This window comes from Anser anser (assembly GCF_964211835.1).
Source record: "Anser anser genome assembly, chromosome: 4".
Classification (NCBI taxonomy): domain Eukaryota; kingdom Metazoa; phylum Chordata; class Aves; order Anseriformes; family Anatidae; genus Anser; species Anser anser.
This window is the reverse complement of record NC_139724.1, coordinates 35,275,035-35,295,373: the sequence shown is the minus strand read 5'-3', so window position 1 is coordinate 35,295,373 and position 20,339 is coordinate 35,275,035. Positions and strand designations below refer to the sequence as shown.

Sequence of the window (20,339 nt, the reverse complement as noted above, 5' to 3'; positions counted from 1 at the left end):
TTGGTATCATCTATTCAAACTTTTGCTTCTGGGTTGGTGTAGTTTTTTTTTCTGGGAATAGGTTATATGCATAACATTGGTGTCCATCTTGCTACCATTTGGTGCTGTGTGATATAGGGGAACTTTTGCAGCGATTCCTGAAATGCTAGTTTTTCTTGGAGAACTGTCTAAATTTGGTAGAGCACTCTCACAGTTTCCTGCATTGCAAATTTGTTTTTCCTAGTCCTTGGTTTCCAAATTATTTCTTCCTTTGATCTGTTTTGTTGTCAGAGCCACGGAGGCTGTAAGGCTCAGGAAGATGGCTATGATTCCCTTGATTCTTTTATGCTATTCCACAATTTCCATCATAGTTGCTTGACCCTTCAGCAATCTTTAGGATGCAGGTCTTAAGTCAGAGTGCTTGCCGGAGTGTTTCTCCACCCCTGAAACAATGAATTTATTGGCAGGGTTGTAGTGCTAGGGACACAGCTTACCTTTTTCTGTCAGGAATTGTGACTTTGGCTGTGCTCCTGAAGAGCAGAGGTGAAAGATTTAGTCACCATCTGAGCTGGCAGAGGGGTGCGCTCTTGTGAGAGCTGCTGGAGGTGCCCTAGGAGAGTGAACATCTGAGTATGCTGTTGTGCCTAACACCTTTGACACAAAAGAGGAAAATGTACTTGGCAGGGTGGAGTAGGACTGGCTTTCCAAATTCAAAGATCCAGATTTAAAAAAAAAAAGAAAGAGCCCAGGAAGGTGTGGTGCAGTGGAGTGACATGGAGAGATGATTTGGCAGTTTGTCCCTACTCACACAAGATGCTATTTTGTGATATTGCGCATATGGCAATTAACAAATTAATTGTTTGCTTCTTGATGTGGGGGAATCTGGAGGTTGTACCCTTGTACTTGTGAGGGTAGAAAGGAGAGAAGTGAGTTTAGTCTGTTTTCACTGTTGAAGAACTCAAGAAGGTAGATAGATAGTGTGTCTTACGGTATTATGCTGTATACTTGCTTTAGGAGAAAACAATGATTTGAGATTATGCAGTCTAAAACATCTTGTATGCCTGTAATAATAGGAATACACTAAATCTGAAAGCTTTGTTAACAAGTCTGTTTTAATTAATGTGGAGAGTAATGATGCTTAGAATATAGGGTTGTGGACTTGAAAGAAGGAAAATCATAAAATAGTAACCTAATAAATTGAAATCTTGCAAAAAAAAAAAAAGGGTGGTTCTCTCTCTTATGAAGTGGGGAGAAGGCTGGAATGGGTCTGTCATACTGTTCAGTTGTGGTTAGTTCAGATACGAGAAGTTATGTTCAGTTAGTGAAACCATCTGCCTAAATAGCCCGTGTTTACTTGTAGCATAATTATGCCACAAATAATTATCCCAACATGGACGAAAACTGCTAATGGAGAATGTCAAGGACCATGGAACAAACACTGAAAGCCAGTCGGTTCCTAACAGAGGCATTGTTGTAAGGAATATTTATTTTCCCAGTATTCAGTTTTCTCTATTTCTTTTACTCTGGACAATAAAAACATGCTTTTCTTTTTTGGCTTCTGTCCTTTCTTGTTGCAATTAGCTGGGAGAGTCATGAAATAATTTGGATTTTTAGTGTAACAGAAGAGCGACATCAATTGCTATCTGTGATGAGTTGAAAAGAAGAATTCCATTAGAGATTAAGATGCCTGAAGTTGGTGTTCATGTATATTTACATGTAAATTACCTTAAGGTTGATTGGTTTTTATTTTAATCTTGCAGTTTCCTTTTGTCAGTTTGCTGAAATACAAAGTTTATGGAAAGTTTTTTTTTTGAAACAAAAACTCTTTAGCGTTAAGATTGGTAAGACTTTTTCTAAAATGTTGCTGCTTTTTGTTACCTCTTCCTCTCTTTAGTTACATTTTGAAAAATTAAACTCCCCTTTGTGTGTGTATGTGTGCTTTTAAACTTGATGTAGAGTAACTTCGTTCTGACACCACATTTGAGGGTGTTTGGTAAATACTAAATACGTCATAATGTTGGTGTAATCACTCTTTGCATTCTTTGGAGACTGTTTGGAGACTATTTGATTTTTGTCTTGTAAACCTGTTAAATTACCTTGCTGTTCACAGTAGACAGCATTGTTTTTTTAATCCTCTGTAGCTTTTTTTATGTAGTAGATGTTGCTGGTAGAATTGCACAGAGAAGTCAGAGGAGGTTGCAACAGGGGAACAGGCGATGAAAGATGGTGGCATTGGTGTGATTCCAGCGGGACTGCCAAAGGCTGCTTGTTTTAATGGGGGAAGATGTCAGTTGAAAGATGTTTTTTATTGAGCGTGGTGCTGGTAGGTTTGTCTCAGGCCTGAGCACGTAAATGCAGAGTGTGAAGCTATTGACTGCTGAGTGCCTGGGGGCTGTGGCTGGAAAGATCTCTTTGCTGGGCCAACAGCAGAAGAATGTTGTGTTACTAATTGCATTAAACTGAAATGAGGAGGGGTTGTGGCTTTTCTTATTTGTTTTAAAGGTGTGGGATGGCCCAAAAATGCCTACACTGTATTGTGCTGCGGGAAAAAAAAAAGCTACTTGGCAAGTCAGTAATCAGTTGATTTCTAATCGTCACACCTGAATTTGCTAAGCTTTCAGAAACTCACAGGTACTGTGACATTGCTAAACCTTGACCCCAGGAATCTTTTAGTTCTTGAACTTGATTTCCCTTCTGTCTTTTGGAGGGGAATCAATGACTTCGTGTTTTAGCTTTATCGTAATTTTCTTCCGTTTTGATGATTCTTTCAATATACTTGGATAAAAATGAATAACAAAAAGTTTATTTAGTTTCAGGGAGTTGGAACATGTTATTGCTCTTAATCTGCCACAGCTTGCATCTGCTAAGTTGATAAGTAAATCTTGTTTACCCATCTTACTAAGGTAATAACTAAATCCTGTTCATGTTCTCATTGTTGTGGATTGTATTAGATCCCTTGTTCACTGTTAAAGGGGACACAGAAGAGAAACAGAGTCCCATCCATCACTGAGATGGTGTTTGGTTTGTACAAAACATCATACAAGTTCATCTGGCAGCTCTTAGACAAACTACGTCAAGTACTCTCTTCTGCTGAAGCTGCTTCATTCGCTGCTGACGTCTTTGGAGAAGTCTGGCTCTTTGCTTGCCCTTGCCCATCTCAAGAGCATGTGTAGCTTGCCTGATCGCAGCCACTGTGAGGGAGATAGTAGCTGAGGACAGTCGAGAAGTTTAATATTAATCTTTCATGTCGAAGACAAGCTTGGTAGGTAAATCTAGGTATCTGCGAACCTTTTAGCTTTCAAGGAGAGTGTTAGCGAAAGAGACCAGAGCAATCTGAACCCGTGTTAAACAAAGCGGCTGTAAACCTGTCATTGCTGGAGGATTTCTGTTAGCATAAAGAAGATTTGTAGTTAGAGAGGAGGAAAGGAGATGTAATTCCAGTTCTTAAAGAATTGTAGTGATCCTGTAAAAGTGAAGCTGGAGGTAGAAATCCATATTTTACTCTAGAAAACATTAATAAAAAGGGCTGTTGAAGGTAACTTCTGCCATGCAGAAGATGTCCAGGATACCCTAGGAAATAGTATTACTGTCTCGCTCTGTGCAACAGCTTTAGGCTAGACGGTTAATACAGTATTTACTTCAGAGCAAGTGGGGTGATTGGAGTCTCATGCTGTAAGTGAGGGCTGGCCAGTGCCTAGCAACTTGTGTTGTCACACTGGCTCGCCTCAGCTCAGATAAGAAACAAAGATATTTTCCTCCAAACCCAAATGGAAAAATAAGAGTGTGGGGCACCGGCAGCGTGTACGGTGCAGGATGTTTGGCACGGTGCTGGTGCAGGTGATTGGTGCAAAAGCACTCCAAAGCAGAGGGGGAGAGCTGGAAGTCTTTTTGGCCCTTCTGGTGTATTTTTAAATAGTTGTGTTTAAGCATGAAAAGAATGCAATAGATGAGAACAATAACAGGGAAAATTAAAAGCCCCTGTGTCCCCTTCATTCCATCTTAGAAAATGAATGTTTTTCTTTCTTTAGTCTTCCTTCAGAACATTCAGCAGATACTTTTTTTTTTTTTTAAGAAGGTGAGTTTGCCACATGGATTTGCCAGGATTACGTGTTACTCAGGAAATAGTGTTAGTGTTTGGCTGATATTTAAATACTGTTTGATCTTGAATCTTGTTCTTCCCTTTAGACCATTAGCAGCAGCTTTCAACGTTCAACAGCCCTTTTACCACTTGCAATACCTTTCAATTCGGTGTTACTGTGTTCAATACGGAAACTAAAAGGAATAAAATAATTGCTTTCTGGGCTCCTAAGTTCTTACTGTTTTTTTTTTTGTCCCCTCGGTAGACTAGGGTGTTATCCTGATAAACTGCATAAATGGCTGTGCCATTTGATGTATGTTTTACTCACGTACTGTGTTACTCTGTTGTATGTAGCTGGAATCCATCTATGTTTGCATTGTGTTACATAGCACATACTGGTCTTGCAACCTCTGATGCTGATGTGGAACAATACTGGGTGTTTCTGTGAGAGTCAACTGAACAGTTTTGCTGCAATAAAAGTCTGCTAACAAGAGAGCTGAGTTTCATTCGTGAAGCTTCTAAATTAAGGCGCAATGTTCAGCATTTAAATCATAACACGGTAGTAAGAGGGTATAGTACTTACATTGGCATTAGCATGCGGGTTTTTTGTTCTGTTTCTTCATGGTTTCATGAATACTTCTGTGCTGTTATGTATGTGCCATAGAATATGTGGAAGTGATAAGGGTAGAGGCTGGAGCAGTTTCTTGCTTTTTGCCCCACAGTAGAAGTTTGGACTACAAATGGTTTCAGGTGTCTCTCCTGAGCCATGGTTCATCAAATGGCAAGAAAATCCAATCTGACGTTATGTTATTCTTTTGAGTCTAGCTGTCATCCTCATCATTTTTCCTGCACTGTTGCAAAACAAATTCCATATTCTCATTCTGCCCTTTCTCAAAAGATTTCCTCTATTTTTACTTGATGCTCAGTTTTGTTGCTTTTACTTTACCAAGAGTTAGAGCAGAGACTTCCATACCTGTGAATAGCTAGGCACCAGTGGTTCTGCCCAGCAAGGTGCTAGTTTTGAGTTAGACCACAGTTTTGTGTTATTCCCTGCCCTATTTTGGCATAGGGAATGAAAACAGAATGTGGACTTCGGGGTAAGTTTAGCCAAAATGGAAGAAAATTGATGTATGATATATAAAACATTGGGTGATGGATCTTGCAGTTAACACATGCAGACTGAGAAGGATTAAATATCTCTTTATTCTGGCAACCGTTGGGACTCTGGTTGTTGCAGAAGTCTGTCAAATCAAATGACTGAGTTGTCCTTCCCCAGTCAGGAGGTTTGCTTCTTCCCAATTACGTCTCGCAACATGTGATTGGTTTTTACTTTGCTCCAGTAACTTCTCATCTTTATCAAAAGTGCTAATTTCTTAAAATCTGTCAGAAAGTCTCTTCCTCTTTCATTGTCTTTTCTTCTTGATGTTGTTTCAACAGATAAGTAACTGGCTTTTGTGACACCATCAGGTCATTTTTCTGTGTCCCAAACCCCCAGTCTCCACCCACACTCAGATACTTCCCAAAGTTGTATGGAACAGTTCTTAAACATTTCACAGAGATGATATGTGGAAGGATTTTGCAAAAATATAACGCATTTTCATGACTTGAACACAGGAACTCTGCAAATCTAGCTTTGCGGTGTTAACAGGTTATTGCCTCCAACCCTTCTGTAGGAATTTCCAGTCCCTTAACAGGTTCGGTAGAGCTCAGTGACTTGACCCCAGGTGTTGGCTTTTCCCCTGAAAGCATCAGGGTGCAGACACAGGTTCTGTCTGCTGTCCCTGTCACCAGAGAGGTGGCCTTTGGTGGAGAGGTGGGATGCACAGCCATGTAGGACGTGGTGCCTGTAGCCCGCTGCAGTGTTTTAGTACCCTTGTAGTCTGGGAAGGGGGTTCTGGGGAGCGTGGTGTGTGGGCATGCTGGCCCTAATGTGTACCGTGCTTGACATTATTTGAATATTGTACCTCTAAAAGGGGGGAAGCAGAATAAACAATTCCATCCTGTAGCATGGAGCTCGCTCTCATATGACAGGGCTTTGGCAGAGGATTATCAGATTCAAGAAAATTAAATAGGTTTGGGAGAGTGTGGGTTGCTGGACACATTCTCCTACAAATAAACTCTTTTCAGCCTTGTGTTGTGACTTGGCTCACAAATAAGCATAACATTAGATGTTCAAGAAACTTATTTTTTTAAACTTTTCTGCCTTTCACAGCTGGCAGAACATTTTTCTTTTGCTGTCTGCTTTAGGAACAGCACAAGACGTTTGATTTAAAATATCAGTGTTTCCTTTTTGATGGGAATTATGTTGTTTATCCTTCTTCCTTTAAATGTGTGCAGCATCCTGCTGCTTTTGGGTTGAAAGGTGTGTGTACAGGCTTCAGGAGCCAGTTGCAGAAGGGAGGCAAATACCTGGCAGTGTGACTTTGAAAGGAAGAAGCTGTTGTACCGTAGGTGAGGAAAAAGATTAAGGAGAAATGGGTGAGAAGAAGGGAAGGTGGAATGACAAAGATCAGAAAGCGTTTTATTCATTTTAGGTTGTCTTGCTGTTTGTAGAGTATTTGTGATTCAACCTTTGAAGTAATTGAATTGAGCTTACGATGCAGCGTTGTACACCAAAGTTGACTCGACCTGACAGGTGATACAACATACAATGCATTGCATGCAGGACCTGACAGTCATTTAAAAAAAAAAAAAGAAAAAAAGCTTGTGTTCTTTTAGCTCCTGTTTAATATTAAAGAACAAAATGCTTAGCCAGTGTGCTAAGAGTTGTTCTTAGCCCTTTAGAACTGCATGTGATATGAAAAAGATTATAGATTAACTAAACATTTCACATTGTCCTTAACCCTGGCTGACAACAAAAATGTGAGTAAAACCTTTACTACTGAGTAGGAGTGTACCAAGACACGCATCCTTTTTTTTTTCCCCCATTGAGCAATTCCTTCCCTCCAGAACCCGTGACATTTCCAAACTGCACATCAGCACAACAGAAGTGTGTATAATGCTTATTCACGGTGTTATAAATCTTAATAAGGGCTTTGTAGCTGATATTGTAGCGGAATATAGAATCTGATTGCTTCCTGGGGGGGTATGGATTATAGCCCTCTGACCCCCAAATTATACAACACTAATAGAATAAAACTGGGTGGAGAAAAATGGGTTAGTAATATTAAAAAATACATAATACAAAAATAATTTCAATAATGTGCGTATAACTTTTGGCATGGTTTTAAGTCCATAAAATTTCTAGTTCCAGTGTATAAATTCTTCTAAATTTGGTTTATGTATAAACATTCCACAAGCAGAGCTATCTATGTGAAGTAGGTAGGAAATCCTATTATCTGTGTTTGTGTTAGCAAATGAGTTAGCAAGTTTAGGTTAGCAGAGAATCCTTTTGCTGGCACAATTTACTCTGTGTTGTGGCTTAAACTTCTGTAGTTACAGATCTGTTTGTATGGCCTGTGGCCTAAATTATGGTAGAGTGAAGCATAAGGATAGATCTGATACTGTACCCATGATCATACCTGCTCTGTAATCTGTGGCCTTGTATAAAGAAATATGTATGACAAATTCCCAGATGAGACCAGAAAAGGCTTAGGCAATACTTAATATATCATCTTGTAATGTTCTTAGGCAGACCTGTTAAAGTTTCTTGTAAAAGTTGATCGGGGTAGCAGGATTTTCCAGCTTTCTTAAAATGATTCTCTAACCTTCAATCTGTTCTTTCTCTTTTTTTTACCAGACCTTTCAGCAGCCCAGAGAAAATTTGCACATTCTCTGAGAGACTTTAAATTTGAATTCATTGGCGATGCAGAGACAGATGACGAAAGATATATAGGTAGGTAAGAAGTGACTATAAATGGCTATGTTTTGCCACGACATCTTGGTAACACGATTAAACTTTTTTTCTATTTTTGTATTACAGATGCATCACTTCATGAGTTTTCAAACTTTTTAAAAAATTTGGAAGAACAAAGAGAAATTTTGGTGAGTTTCAATAAACATTTTAAAAGGCTGTATGTATAGCAGAGAATGAGCTGAAAGTTAAAGTTGCTTGCTGCTTTTTTAACCACTAAGCTGTTCATATCAATAGCTTAACAGTGGAGGCTCTCATTGTGCAGCCTTTGCTCTGTAGTCTAGAATTAGAGGCAGCAGCTACTTCTTAAAGAAAGCTGTTGTGATAACGACAGATAATTACGAATTAGCTTGAAATGGTAGTACCCCAGTAAGTTGTGGCTGGGGTGAAGGCTAAAAGCACCATGGTGTTGTTTGCCTGTTACAGTAAAATAACACGATGAAAGATGCAATAGTGCAGGAGGACATGTAGGATTGGGAAGTTGGCCAGATTTGGATCCAGGATCTCTGTGGCACCAGCTTCAAGATTTAGGTGGATTTGGAATGCAGTCTCTTGGCTGGATGCAGTAACCCTCTTCTTCATAGGCAGGCAGTCTGGTGGAGGGTTGCATATGCAAATATTTAGTTGCTCAGTTGTGTAGATGGGAGTGTTTGTGTTTGATTGCTTAGGGTTTTAGTGTAATCTGGGTCAGGTTGGCTGCATGTCGACCATGGGCTAAGAGCTCTACAATGTACCTTTGCTGTCTTAATTTCCTGACAGAAGCTTTGCCTGCAGTGTAGGAGTATGTAGACAAGCAAGAAAGCTGGTGAACAATTTTTTGTAGACTTCTCTATCTCTGGCAGTCTTAAGTCCAATAATATTCATGTTACGGTGTTATATCCTGGTATGTTGTTCGGATATGGAACTGTATTTGGGTTGGGGCTAAGGTCTGTGTGGTTCCTTGCAAATTACTGAAGAACAGTGTCTTTACATGAGACATTTTTTTCAGTATCTTGAGTTGCTTTGCCAAATTGTAGGGATTGCTCCAGTATGTAGTAACGCTGCTTTTGTTTCTTGTAATTCTGAAGTATAGCATTTACTCTGGTTTTTCCTGCCAGCCATTCCTGCATTTTATTTTATTGAAGTTGTGTACATCTAATTAGTGAAATTCTTTGGGAAACGTCTGCAGTGAAAAAGTTCCTAGCTTGTCACGCTGTTTTCCAGTCTGTATTTTGATGTCAGGTTTTTGAGAGGACTTGAGAGTAATGTGGCATGTTTCAATGACGGTGTCAATAGATCTTCAGATCTTCAGCAGTGACAGATTACCAACACAGTAGGCTTTGCAGAATCCAATGTTCTCTGTATAGTAAAAACACTTCTGTTTTTCAGACTGAATGCCATGAAACAGTACTACTAATTTTTTTTGGTATGCTGCCCATGCTTATGCAGAAGGTGGTATCACACTGAAAGCTTATTCCTGTCATTTTCTTGATAAGAAAAGTATGAAATGCAGTAACTTTTAGAACAGTGATAGTTTGATTAAAAAAAACAACTAGGGAGCATGAAATATTGTGGGGCAAATATTTAATTCCAGACAGAAACGATATGCTTTGAGTTACCAGATGTGTGGCCTTTTCTGTAGTCTTGCAAATGTTATGTATCATTTTTAGAGTCAGCTAGTACAACAGTGGGCATAAGTCTCTGAGAAAATGATTGTGTGGTGATTGGTAAAGATCACTTTCAGCAGCTGCTGCTGCTCTGACTTTTTTTTTTCCAGTGTATGTTTTAACAGTGAAATGAACTCTAGGGATACTCCCATGGAGAATATGAGGGCAAATTGAACTCAGATGTTTGGAATCACGTCAGAGATCCAAAGAGTTTCTATTAAGATGCAAATATGATAACAGGATTATTTTCAAAAGCATCCAGTCTCCTTTATGTTAGCTGTTTACTGAGTGTTTTTTCCCCTGATTGTTTTGAAGGTGAGCAGGAGGTCATCTTCAAACTTAAGGCATTTCAGATATTGCTGTGCATTTTAACACTTATGCATTTGAGAAGGTTAATTTTTTCTTACCCACATGGTAAATTAAATACAATTTAGAGTGTATTTTAAATGTGAAATGAGATCCTTATCACCTATACTTCTCATGGTTTTCTGAAAGTATGGTGTGTGATGAAGCTGGAGTGTGTAAAATTTTCTGTTAGTGTTTACTATAAATTCACTTGCTTATTGTCTACCAAACGTTCATTTGGTGGATATTTAATAATTTAATTCAGATGTTTGAGTCCTGCACTTCATGGTTGTATGACTTCTCCCACCACTTTCAAAGGCTGCCAGAATCATGTCCCAACTGTCAAAGGATTTAGTAGCTTGCGAAAGGGGAGGTCGGCCTTAATCCAAACATTCCATTGAGCTGTTACGGAGTGGCCAAGATAAAAACAAATTATGCTTTTCCATAGCACCATAGCTTGGTGACATTCCCCAAGGCAGAGAGGAAAGAGGTCATTTTGTCCCTGAGGATATTCTGGAAGTGATTTTTATGTGTTAAGGATGAGTAGAGTTCTAGAGCTTATATTCTGCTCTTTTGGCAGTACAGCAGTTTCATGGAAGTGCAGGGATGAAAGGGGCATCTCCAGGTTACTAGGAAAAGGTTAGGGATGAGCAGGCACCAATGCAGTAATGCTAAGATGCTCAGTCCTTCTGTCCAGTTGTTCTCCTGCACAGCAGGGAGGGCACCAGCCCTCCCCCAGCCCCAGTTCTCCTGACTAAAGCAGGTTTGAGTCTTGTGATGTGATGAGAACAACAGATTTGGCTCTCTGACCTCATTTAGGCTATGCTGATGAGCAGCACAGGGCTGCTAGGTAGGTACCCCTGGCAGCACTGATTGCATGACTGGTGTGTGATTATTCCATTTCCTCATTTGTGACCTTCCTTTTTACCACCTTTTATACTTCCCTTTCTCTGGCCCAGTCTTCTCCCAGGTGAACAACCTGCCCCTAACCAGTGTTCCCTGTTGATTCTAGCGTTGGTAACTGATGCCCGGATGTGATACTGCTCTTACTGTTCCCTCAGTAATCTCAGCAGTGTATGGTACTTTTGTTGCTGTGACCCTGATGTTTGCGTGCTTCCACTCCCTCAGAGGTGTGTAGTGTTCCTCTTATTCAGTTGCCTGTGGAGTTCTGCTGTCTCTCACTTAGTTCCCCTTAACCATGCTGGTTAAGTCCAGTTAGCCTTCATGGCACCGTCAATAACTTCTGTCAGCTTCTCTCCCTGTTAGGTGCTGTGTCCAGTGATTTCTTAGGTCTCTCCAGTGGTTTTTCTCCTGTCCTGTTAGCTTACTCCTATGCCAGCACTGAGTGAGTTGGATGGATTTTGCCTGCAGCCCTTCAGAGGTGTGTTTTGTAGCAGGGTCTTGTGTACCTGGATCATCCCTGACAAGTGCTTGTCTAAACTGTTCTTTAAAAAAAAATAAATAATAAAATTCAGGGACAGAAACTGTATTTCTAGTTTCACTCTGATGTTTTGTTGTTACTCTGTTTTTCCCCAGATACCTGTTCTGTCTCCTTTTACTGCAAATTAAGCTTATTTTTTTGACCTTTTCTACTGTATTCATGGAGTAAAACACATCACTTTTCCTTCATAGGAGAATTTTCACTGTCACCCTTCCAAAGGCTGGAAGACTGCTACCCTTTCAAAGTAGTTTAGACATCTCTCATGTCAGAATTATCTGGAGTCCCGTTTGCTGAAGCTCTGACACTTTCTCTTGGATTTATGTCACTCCATATGTACATTAGTCTGGTGGAGTTATTTGTAAGTCACTCCACAAATTGTTACTGAAAATTGGATCATGCAGGAAACTTGATTCTAGTTTCCTATGTGATGCAAAAATCATATTTGAGATCTTGCTTGAAACATCCTCTTAGCCAAACATCTATTTCTCAATAGTTTTTCAGCTAATTTTTTTTGTTCGTTCTTCTCATGGTTTATTTGTTAAGACCAGGTCACCACCTTTGCTTTTGAAGTTGCGGGGTGGGTTGAAAAATTAATTGAGGAGGTTGGCTGCGATGCTTATCTCAAACAGGAAATTGTCATTCTTCACAATGTCATTCTTCACAGACTTGTACTGTTTTACCTTCTATACCGTTCCAGGACTTCTGAGTATTGGAACTGGGACGTCTGATCTGTTACTTTCTCAGTTTCTGCATTCTCCTCCTTTAAAGCTGCTGCTGTTTGCTCTTCTGCCATGCTCTGGGAGCTTGCTGCCTCTCCCCTTAGTTTGATTTGTTGTGCTCTTCAATTAATCTAAAGCAAAGCCTCTTCTAATTGAATGTAATTAATTCTTCATCTGTGCAATATAAGAAGAATACATGTAATTATTATTAAGAAATCCTTATGCTCCTTAACATCCAGCTGTTGTTCTTTGTTAGATGGCTTGTTAGAATTAACTGAGGTATTTTTCTTCAATTATTAAGATTTGCATTTGTTCTAGAGTCAATTGCTCTTTTTTCTTTTAACTCTTTCCAGTTGAATAATGATTTTATAGCTTTCTTTCCCTCTGTTTTCTGAAATATCTATTAAAAAAAAAAACTCTTTTCTTCGTGGTTTTCTTTGCCCCCTCCCAAATAAAACATGTTTTTGTCTCAGTCTTTTTAACTTTATCCCAAGTAATTGTGCATTTCCTTTTTACTTTGTCACATTTTCACTTCCAATGGCATTTTTGATACAACTGTATTCACCTCATTATGTTTCCTGTTAGTTCTCCAAGGCAATATGAATTTACTTGGATATGATCTCTTCTATTTGCTATAGTTTTGGCACACTTTTATTCCTTTCAATATCTCCTAGGAAAGATGGTAAGTTCTAATTTTTGAGCATAACCTATTTTTTACTGTTTTTCATATTATATGAGACTTTTTCACCTTTCATAAAACTGCTTGCAGTCCTTTCCTCTTGAAAATCCTTTTACATTTTTAATCAGTTTCACCAGTCTGTCAGAATTGAGTTCAAAACAGCTTTTTTGCAAATGCATTGTTTAGAAAGAAGAATTATTCCCAGAGTGTATCAGGAACATAAGTAAATGCTCCTGTATGGATTTTTAAAGAAAATATCTTGGTGAAGTCTCTATTGTCGTCTTCCTTCTTCTTCTACCTCCAGTGACTTTAAAACAAACAAACAAAAAAAGGGCAGAGAGGTTTCCCAGCTGCGGTTTCCCAAGTTAAAAGAAGTTGTTAAGGTTCAAAGGCATACGCTCAAAAGGTTAAAGGTAAAATTTAAATCATCTGTGCAAACATGTACTCACACTTACTCATGCTTAACAATACTTATCTCTTATGATAAAAGTATTTAAATACAGGATTTTATTTCACAGGTTAAGTGCTCACTTAACAAGTAGTGTTCATGAATAGCTTACTATTACCTTTTGTTCAGTGGCTATGTATTTAGTTTACACTGATCCTGTGTTGCTGTGAAGATGGTGCTGTTAATTTTTCTGTGTTTTTCCTTGGTCCTCAGCATGTAGATATTTAAGGGTTCATAAATCTTAATCTGTCTTCACGGTAATCTGAAGAAATCTGTGAAGGAACAATGAATGGTTTTACGCACTGATCTAGGTAAAAAATACCTGGTAGTTTTGGATTTCCGATGTAAGATGTACAAGATCTGCTCAATCAGAGTTCATGGCATTTTATGGTATTGTGTGTTTAGATCCTGTTAAATCCCTTGGCAATGCAGCCTGCTAAATATATCTGCCAAGACAGTGGGAAAAAATACATAATTGTGTATTGCTTCTGAAAAATTAGGTTGCCAACAGCCTACCGAACAGCTCAGGTGAGGAGATAGAAACACAAATAATTCAATTTCTCGGGAGCAACATTTAATTACTTTAATCTCAGGACCTAAATCCCCCCCTTTTTTTTTTTGCCTTCCTGCAAGCTGTCTAATTTTATTTTAAAAAATATAACTCAGTGGAGGATTTTCATTCTGTTATTTCATCAACGGGAAATGTTTGGAATTTGCATTGTAAAACTTTCATCAGTTTGGGTTTTGCTGGTTGTTAATAACACCACTGTTTCTCGTGGAGGACAGCTCTGACAATAATTGAGCAGTTCATACTTGACTAAACACTGGAGCTGTTGTTCTCTGTTAGATTCTTTGCCTTTCAGTGGCATCTTTTTACTCAACTATGAGCTTTGCCATGAACAAAGAAAATGAGTATTACGCTATTTCCTTTTCAGAGTAGCCTTTTCGCTTTGTCAAGATCTTTATACAGCCCAAGTGTGGACTGGGAGTGATTTTCTGTTCTTATGTGAACCCGGCCAGTGTTCTGGTGTGTTACGCTGTTGAGCTCTGGCATATAGGATTTGCTAAAAGAAGCTCATTCCTGGAAGCTTTCATCCATTTCAGATGGGGAAAAGCTGTCTGTATTTCTTTTCCTATTTGTTATGTTTATTGTTTCATAGTATTTCTCTAAATAGTGGGATGCATGTAATAAGAATAAACTTGCTCAAAAGACAGGACTATTAAATATTTGTTGTAAGCAAGCTTTGTTAAAAACCAGTCTTCATTTAGTGTTCTTATTTAAAATGAAGTAATTTTTTTTGTATTCTCTGCTTATGATACCAGTTTAACTTTTCAAAGCCAGCTGTCTTATGGCAAGTATATTAATGCAAACATTCTTTCAGAGCACAGCATAGCATATAGGTCAGAGGAGGCATTTTTAACCATCTGTCCTTTAGATCAGTCATAAACTTCCACTGAATGGAAAGAACCTTTGACAAGAGGGGACAAAGGTGTCCTGCCACTGTATCATCTGTAATCCAAGGCTGCTGCGTTTAAATAAAGAGGGAAAAAAAAAAAAGTATGAAGAACAGGAGTCTACCACAGCTTGTGAAGCAGGGTTTGGTCTGGAGAACAGTTTTAGAAAGTCACTGTTTTAAACCCCAGGGGTAGTTTTCTGGAACATCTATGAGGAAGGTGATTTGTTTTGTTACAGGTGCCTCATGGCATGTTGAAAATATACAAAATAGGATGTATCCAAGAATACCTGTCTGATACTTCTGTTACCAGATGGTTTCCTGCAGAAGCAATGAACCCAGAGGAATGGATGTCACTTCTATTTTCATAGCTTCTGCACGCATGCAGAGACACATAACTACTGATATGCTATGAGATGCCCTTAAAAATCCTTTAGTCTGTAGACTCTAGTCCTTCTCAAACCCAAATTTCTCAAATACCCTTGTTTTTAGTTCCAGTATGTGGCTGAGGGAGGATTTTTTCTTTTTTTTTCAAGACTGTAAAGCTACAGGCAAAGCTCTAGACCAGTGAGAAAATCCAGAATATTTTACAAGGTTAAAATGTGCATTTTGCAAACAAACAACATGGGGAATAGTTTTGGGTGTTGGTTGTGCGATTGTCAGTGCTCCAGTTAAATACAAAACGGGTGCTGAAGAGTGGGTAGAGAGATGCCGCTATGTCTGCAGGGCGTACTGGCAGGAGATCTGGCTGGTGCAACTAACTGGGAGCATATTCTTGTAAGAGGAAATTGTGTTCCCATGGGAAAATAAAGAATGGAGATTAAACCTTTGCAAGGAAGCGATTGAAAATAACATTTGACTTCCTCTGCAGTGGAGCCGTATCTGTGCAGTTACGTAACACAGGCTTTCAGGCATAGAGTTTAATGTTTCCAGAAACTTCATTATCAAATTGAGGCGTGTAGCAGGAGAGATTTTTTTAGAGGGAGAGGCATTTTTTTTATTTCTTCCTCTGCACCCAAATATTGGAGATACCAGAAAGTCACCTTTTGTACTAGGCTGAATGTTGCACTTCCTTAGGAAGAACACAAAGAGCTCTGTATGTCGTTTGTGAGCAGAAATGCAGCTGCAGGTAGTAAAGTTCTTTATTAGAAAGTAAACTTCTTTATTTAGCAGCAGTGTTACCTACTTTTTTATTGAATCACTGTTAACTATGTCTTCCTTTCTGCATTCTCTGTTATACTGAGAAGGGCAAAACTTCCTTCCCAGATCTAGTTTCATTGACACTTCCACAGTTTCATGAGCTCTGCCCTGCTGGCTGTGGGCCTCCTCCTTTGCTTTGTTGATGGGGAGAGACAATCCTGCCCCTGTCTACAAATAAATCTTCCCAGTCAGTACACTGGGAAACTTTAAACCACGCTGTCTTGCTGTTTGGCATGGGGTCTGCATTCCAGTTCCTTTGATGAGGTTTTGGAAGTCGGTACCCCTGTGTCACTGTGCAGTCTGTAGCAAGGTACATGTTTATGGCTTTTTTTTCCATTGTCAGTAAACCTCTTTTGTATGAGAGGATGCTTGGATTCAGATCGGAGCAAGGTCAGTGCAGGAATTTCTCACCACCAGGGTTTATTGACCAACAATGTTTAACTTCCAGTTCTTTCAGTAAAGGCTGAAGTCTAAGGACATTTTTAGGATGCGTACTGAGAGACCACAGTTGCATTTGTATAATTTGCAAACTGAAATTTGGTTAACTTTGGTTGATCTCGCCTTTGTAACCACAGAGGCCAGACTGAGATTCTGCGACAGCTCTTGTGGGTCGGTGTCCCTTTACAGCCCACGTAAGCAGCCTTCCTCTTCTGCATGACAGCCTGGTTGTGGCTGCAAGGGGAGCGGGAACCTGTTGCTGCTGCGTTTCTCAGACAGACTGCTCTGGAGGGTGAGAAAGCATGCAGAGCTTTGAGCGCTGGTGGATGGTGCTGTCTGGCAGGTTCCAGTGCATGGGAGGAGGTGTTCAGGGAAGCAGTTTCTCCCTAAACAGCCATTCTTCCGCCCTCTCTGAGAAGAGGGAAAAAAAAATGACAGGCTAAATGGAGTCGGTTGTGGACTGGCACTGACTGGTGAGTTACCTGTTGGATCTTGTTGACTTGAGTGACTAATTGGCAAGCTGCTGGAAATGTAAATGGACTTGCTAATGGATTTAGTCTGTGTCTTTGTGGACTGCTTGTAGAAAATGTTGGCTTGGGCCTCTTAATCTGCAACCTGTTACAAATTTCTTTTGAAAAATACAGACCTGTAAAAGTCAGGATTATCGCCATTCTGTAAAATGTCTCTGTCTGAGCAGGTGAAGTTTTGTAAGGGCATCTGAAATTAGGAGGTATATCCAAAGCTGAAATCCTGCTTTAAGATACTGTTGGAAATGTTGGCTACAGTGATCTCCTTAAGTGATGTTGGCAACGATGATTTTTTTTTTTGCTGCTGTTCCCAGACTTACGTTAAAATTAAGTTAATTCTTTGGCCTGTCAGTAGTTGCAACAAATAGAATAGAAATAGTATAAGCAGTTTCAGATATTTGGTCCAAGGAATGTGTACATATTGCATTAGACATTTCTGAAAGCATTCGTGAAACCTTGATGTTCATAAAGCTGGTTAAGATAGTGTTACTTGGGACATGACCTTTTTATATTGGTCACTTAGGACTTACACATGCCATAGTTTGCTTGCTGGAATTTAAAATTGGGTATGTATTCCTTTCAGGTAGGTTTGGGTAGCTTAGGGGTATAAGGAACAGAAAAGATTTTTTTGTGTGTGTGTAGAATAAAAAATTAACTCGAGTCATACAAAAGTTGTTGAAAGAGGCAGGAACATGCAGTTTGTTATTAATTAATATTTAATTTGAATTCCTGATATACTTTCTTGAAAGTGATGGATTTTGACGTAAACTCCTTTAAGGGAAGGTTGTGTAATAAATAAATTCAAAGGGTCCTTAGCTTTTTTGCTTATTTCCATGTACTGGGAAAATATTTTTTTATCTACTGATCTGGTATCTAGTTTTTTTTAAAAAGTAGTATATTTTGAGTTCCCAAGTTGTAAATACATGAAGTTAACAATGAATAATAGCATAAAAATGTGTACTTATTTATGAAATGAAAACAACTTTTTCTAGCTCTTTATGATAAGCATTGAATTCTAAATACTGGAAAACACTTCAAATTCCTCCTTATGTAATTTAATATTGTGCATATTGTAACTGAATGTTTTCATGTATATGAGTCAGAAGAACAGATCTGTAAGTCACTATTAAATGTACCAGTCACATCTTGGTTGACAGTTTCTGTACGTACAAACTCTCACACACTCCTTTTGGTGAGGAAGAAATGTTCCTCCTATATTTTTATATGTGGGCCTGGTGTGAAGCTCCATAAGAATGATCAAAGAGCTGCAAAACCCCACTTCACCAAGAAATACTCATCAGCGCTGCTGTTTAACCCACTCAGAGAAAGCAAAGGGGGTGACAAATCATAAATACTGCTAGGGCAGGCAAATTTCTGTTGAAGAGGCATCTGTTACAAGAGTTTGTTTTAAGTTGAGCAAAACAAGAAGCATTTTTTTTTTTGAAGGAGAGGAGGCTTGTTTTTCTTTTAATGAAAGAATTACTGGCTTATTTTACCACTGGCAACAGTGGAATCTTTATTTGTTGGCTGTCTTGGAGGGAACATCCCATTCTGATTTAAAGATTATTTTCTGCTTCAAACAAATACCTTCAGTGGTTCCCATGGTTAATGCTGCACAGAAGTGTAGCAGACCAAGTGATTTGTAGCCAGCCCTTCTGGTTTGTGAACCTCAGCCTTTTCTGCCCATGTTTTTTTTTTTTTCTTTCTGCAGCACCAGGTTGCTGGGTTTTTCCTGGACTCAGACTTCATGTTCAGCATACGTCCATTGCCTGTTGACCTTATGTTTCCCTTTCTGTTGTGTAAAAGTTCAAAAAACCAAGAAGCAACTTGTAGTTAGATGCTAATTTTTAAGTTTTTGACTATCTCAGTGCTTAGCTGCTGCCTTTAAGCACTTTCCTTTCTGAAAGCATTCTGTTTGGCTGGTACCTGCCAGCCTGGGCTCAGGCCTCCGCAGCCTGCGGCTCTCCTCATCCTCTCCGGGCTCCTCTCTGAGTAGGCCTCACAGGCTTCTCTCTCACTTTGTCAGTAGAGAGGAGACGGCAGAAGCAACTCAAACTTCTTGAAGTTTTCCCAAACTGAAGGATTATTCTGTCAGCCTCTGGAGAGGTTTTCCGCTTGGATTTGTGTGAATCCTTGCAGCCAAGCCAAGAGAGACTCTAAAAGGCCTCAATCCTTGCAGCCAAGCAAAGAGACGCTAAAGGCCTCAGGTGCTGTTGCTTGGGGTTGATCCAGTTATAAATACAAGTTACTGTTTCCATTCAGCCCCTTTCGAATTTCCAGGGAAGTTTTGGGAGCCTCACAAAACTGCATATCCTAAAAATGCCCTGGAGGCCCTGATAACTCCTTGAGTAAATAGGATGTATGTGCACAATGTGCCGGGTGGAATAGATCCTTCCTGTAACCGCATTTCTCAACTCCTCTTTGGGATGTTTGACTCCTCTGGCTGTCAGTCCTCCTTTTTCTTCTCCCATCAGGTGTGTGCTAAACGGTGCTTTAAGTGTTTCTGACAAAATTAGGAAGTGAATTCCCAGAGAAAGGGTTTGGGCCACAAGATCAAGTGCTCTGAAGTTAGGGAATATCTGAGGATGACTGTGCAATGCTTAGTTTGGCCCAGACTTGCCCAATATTTGAATTTCCAGCTAGATAAATAGGTTAGCGTGCTGTTGAAAATTCAGGGTTGCTCTGGTTACGGTGAATTGGCAAGATGACTCCCATAGTAATCCCTGCGTGGCTCCAGGGCTGGGTGGGAGCAGACAGTGCTATTTGGATTTGTGCTGTGCCAGATCTCTAATATATCCCTCTTCTGTTTTATGATAAGAACTTTTCAGAAGGCCAGATTAGGCCTGCAGTGTTTTATCTGAAACCTCTCAAACTTGGAGGGGGGGGGGGGGGAAGACTTCTGCTGTATCTGTGGTGGGCTTCCAGGGAGCTCTGCCTGGACTCCTGGCAGCTCAGCCGTGGGCTGGGGTGGCTGCAGTGCTGGGACTGAACTGCCCTGGGGCTCTGCCTTGGCCCTGGGACCACAAGGAACCCATCTGCTCCTCTGTACCTGCCATGCTCTCTATACTTGTTCAGTGCTGCTGTTGTGTTCAAGAAATTCCAGCTTCTGCTGAAATTTCAAACATTTTAAAAATTCTAATTCGTGTTCGCACCGAGACCAAACCCAAACTTATAAATAAGCTAGCTTTCAATCTTTAAAATAGCATGTTGTTTTCTTTTTTGTTTCTTACGATAAATGGCCTCATAGCCATATTAAAAAGTGTGGTGATGGATGCTCTGAGACAGATGAAACTTTACCCAGTCAACTAAATTTCTCATTTCTTATCTCTACACCTCTTGATTTTGTAACTTAGGTTAACCTGAAGCTTTCTTAATGTAATTAAATGTAAATATTTAGAAATACCTATTTCAATTCCTAATGGTTTTAACTGTATATTAAAAGTTTATTATTTACTACTCAGTTGTCTATTCTACATCTGTTTCCTGAGTTTTTGCGTTGTTGCAGAAATGTGCGTGTCCTCAAATGAAAATT

The 20,339-nt window shown here is 39.5% G+C and overlaps 1 protein-coding gene across 3 annotated transcripts in view; it reads left to right on the top strand.

Moving 5' to 3' along the window:
• Window positions 1–20,339, top strand: part of ARHGAP10 (Rho GTPase activating protein 10) — a 144,170-nt gene that overhangs the window by 33,469 nt on the left and 90,362 nt on the right. For all 3 annotated transcript variants that reach the window (XM_083833629.1, XM_083833630.1, XM_083833631.1), the window contains exons 2-3: window positions 7,797–7,892; window positions 7,980–8,041. In XM_083833629.1, the coding sequence (XP_083689755.1) occupies window positions 7,797–7,892; window positions 7,980–8,041 (158 nt within the window). The remainder of the gene's footprint in view (window positions 1–7,796; window positions 7,893–7,979; window positions 8,042–20,339) is intronic.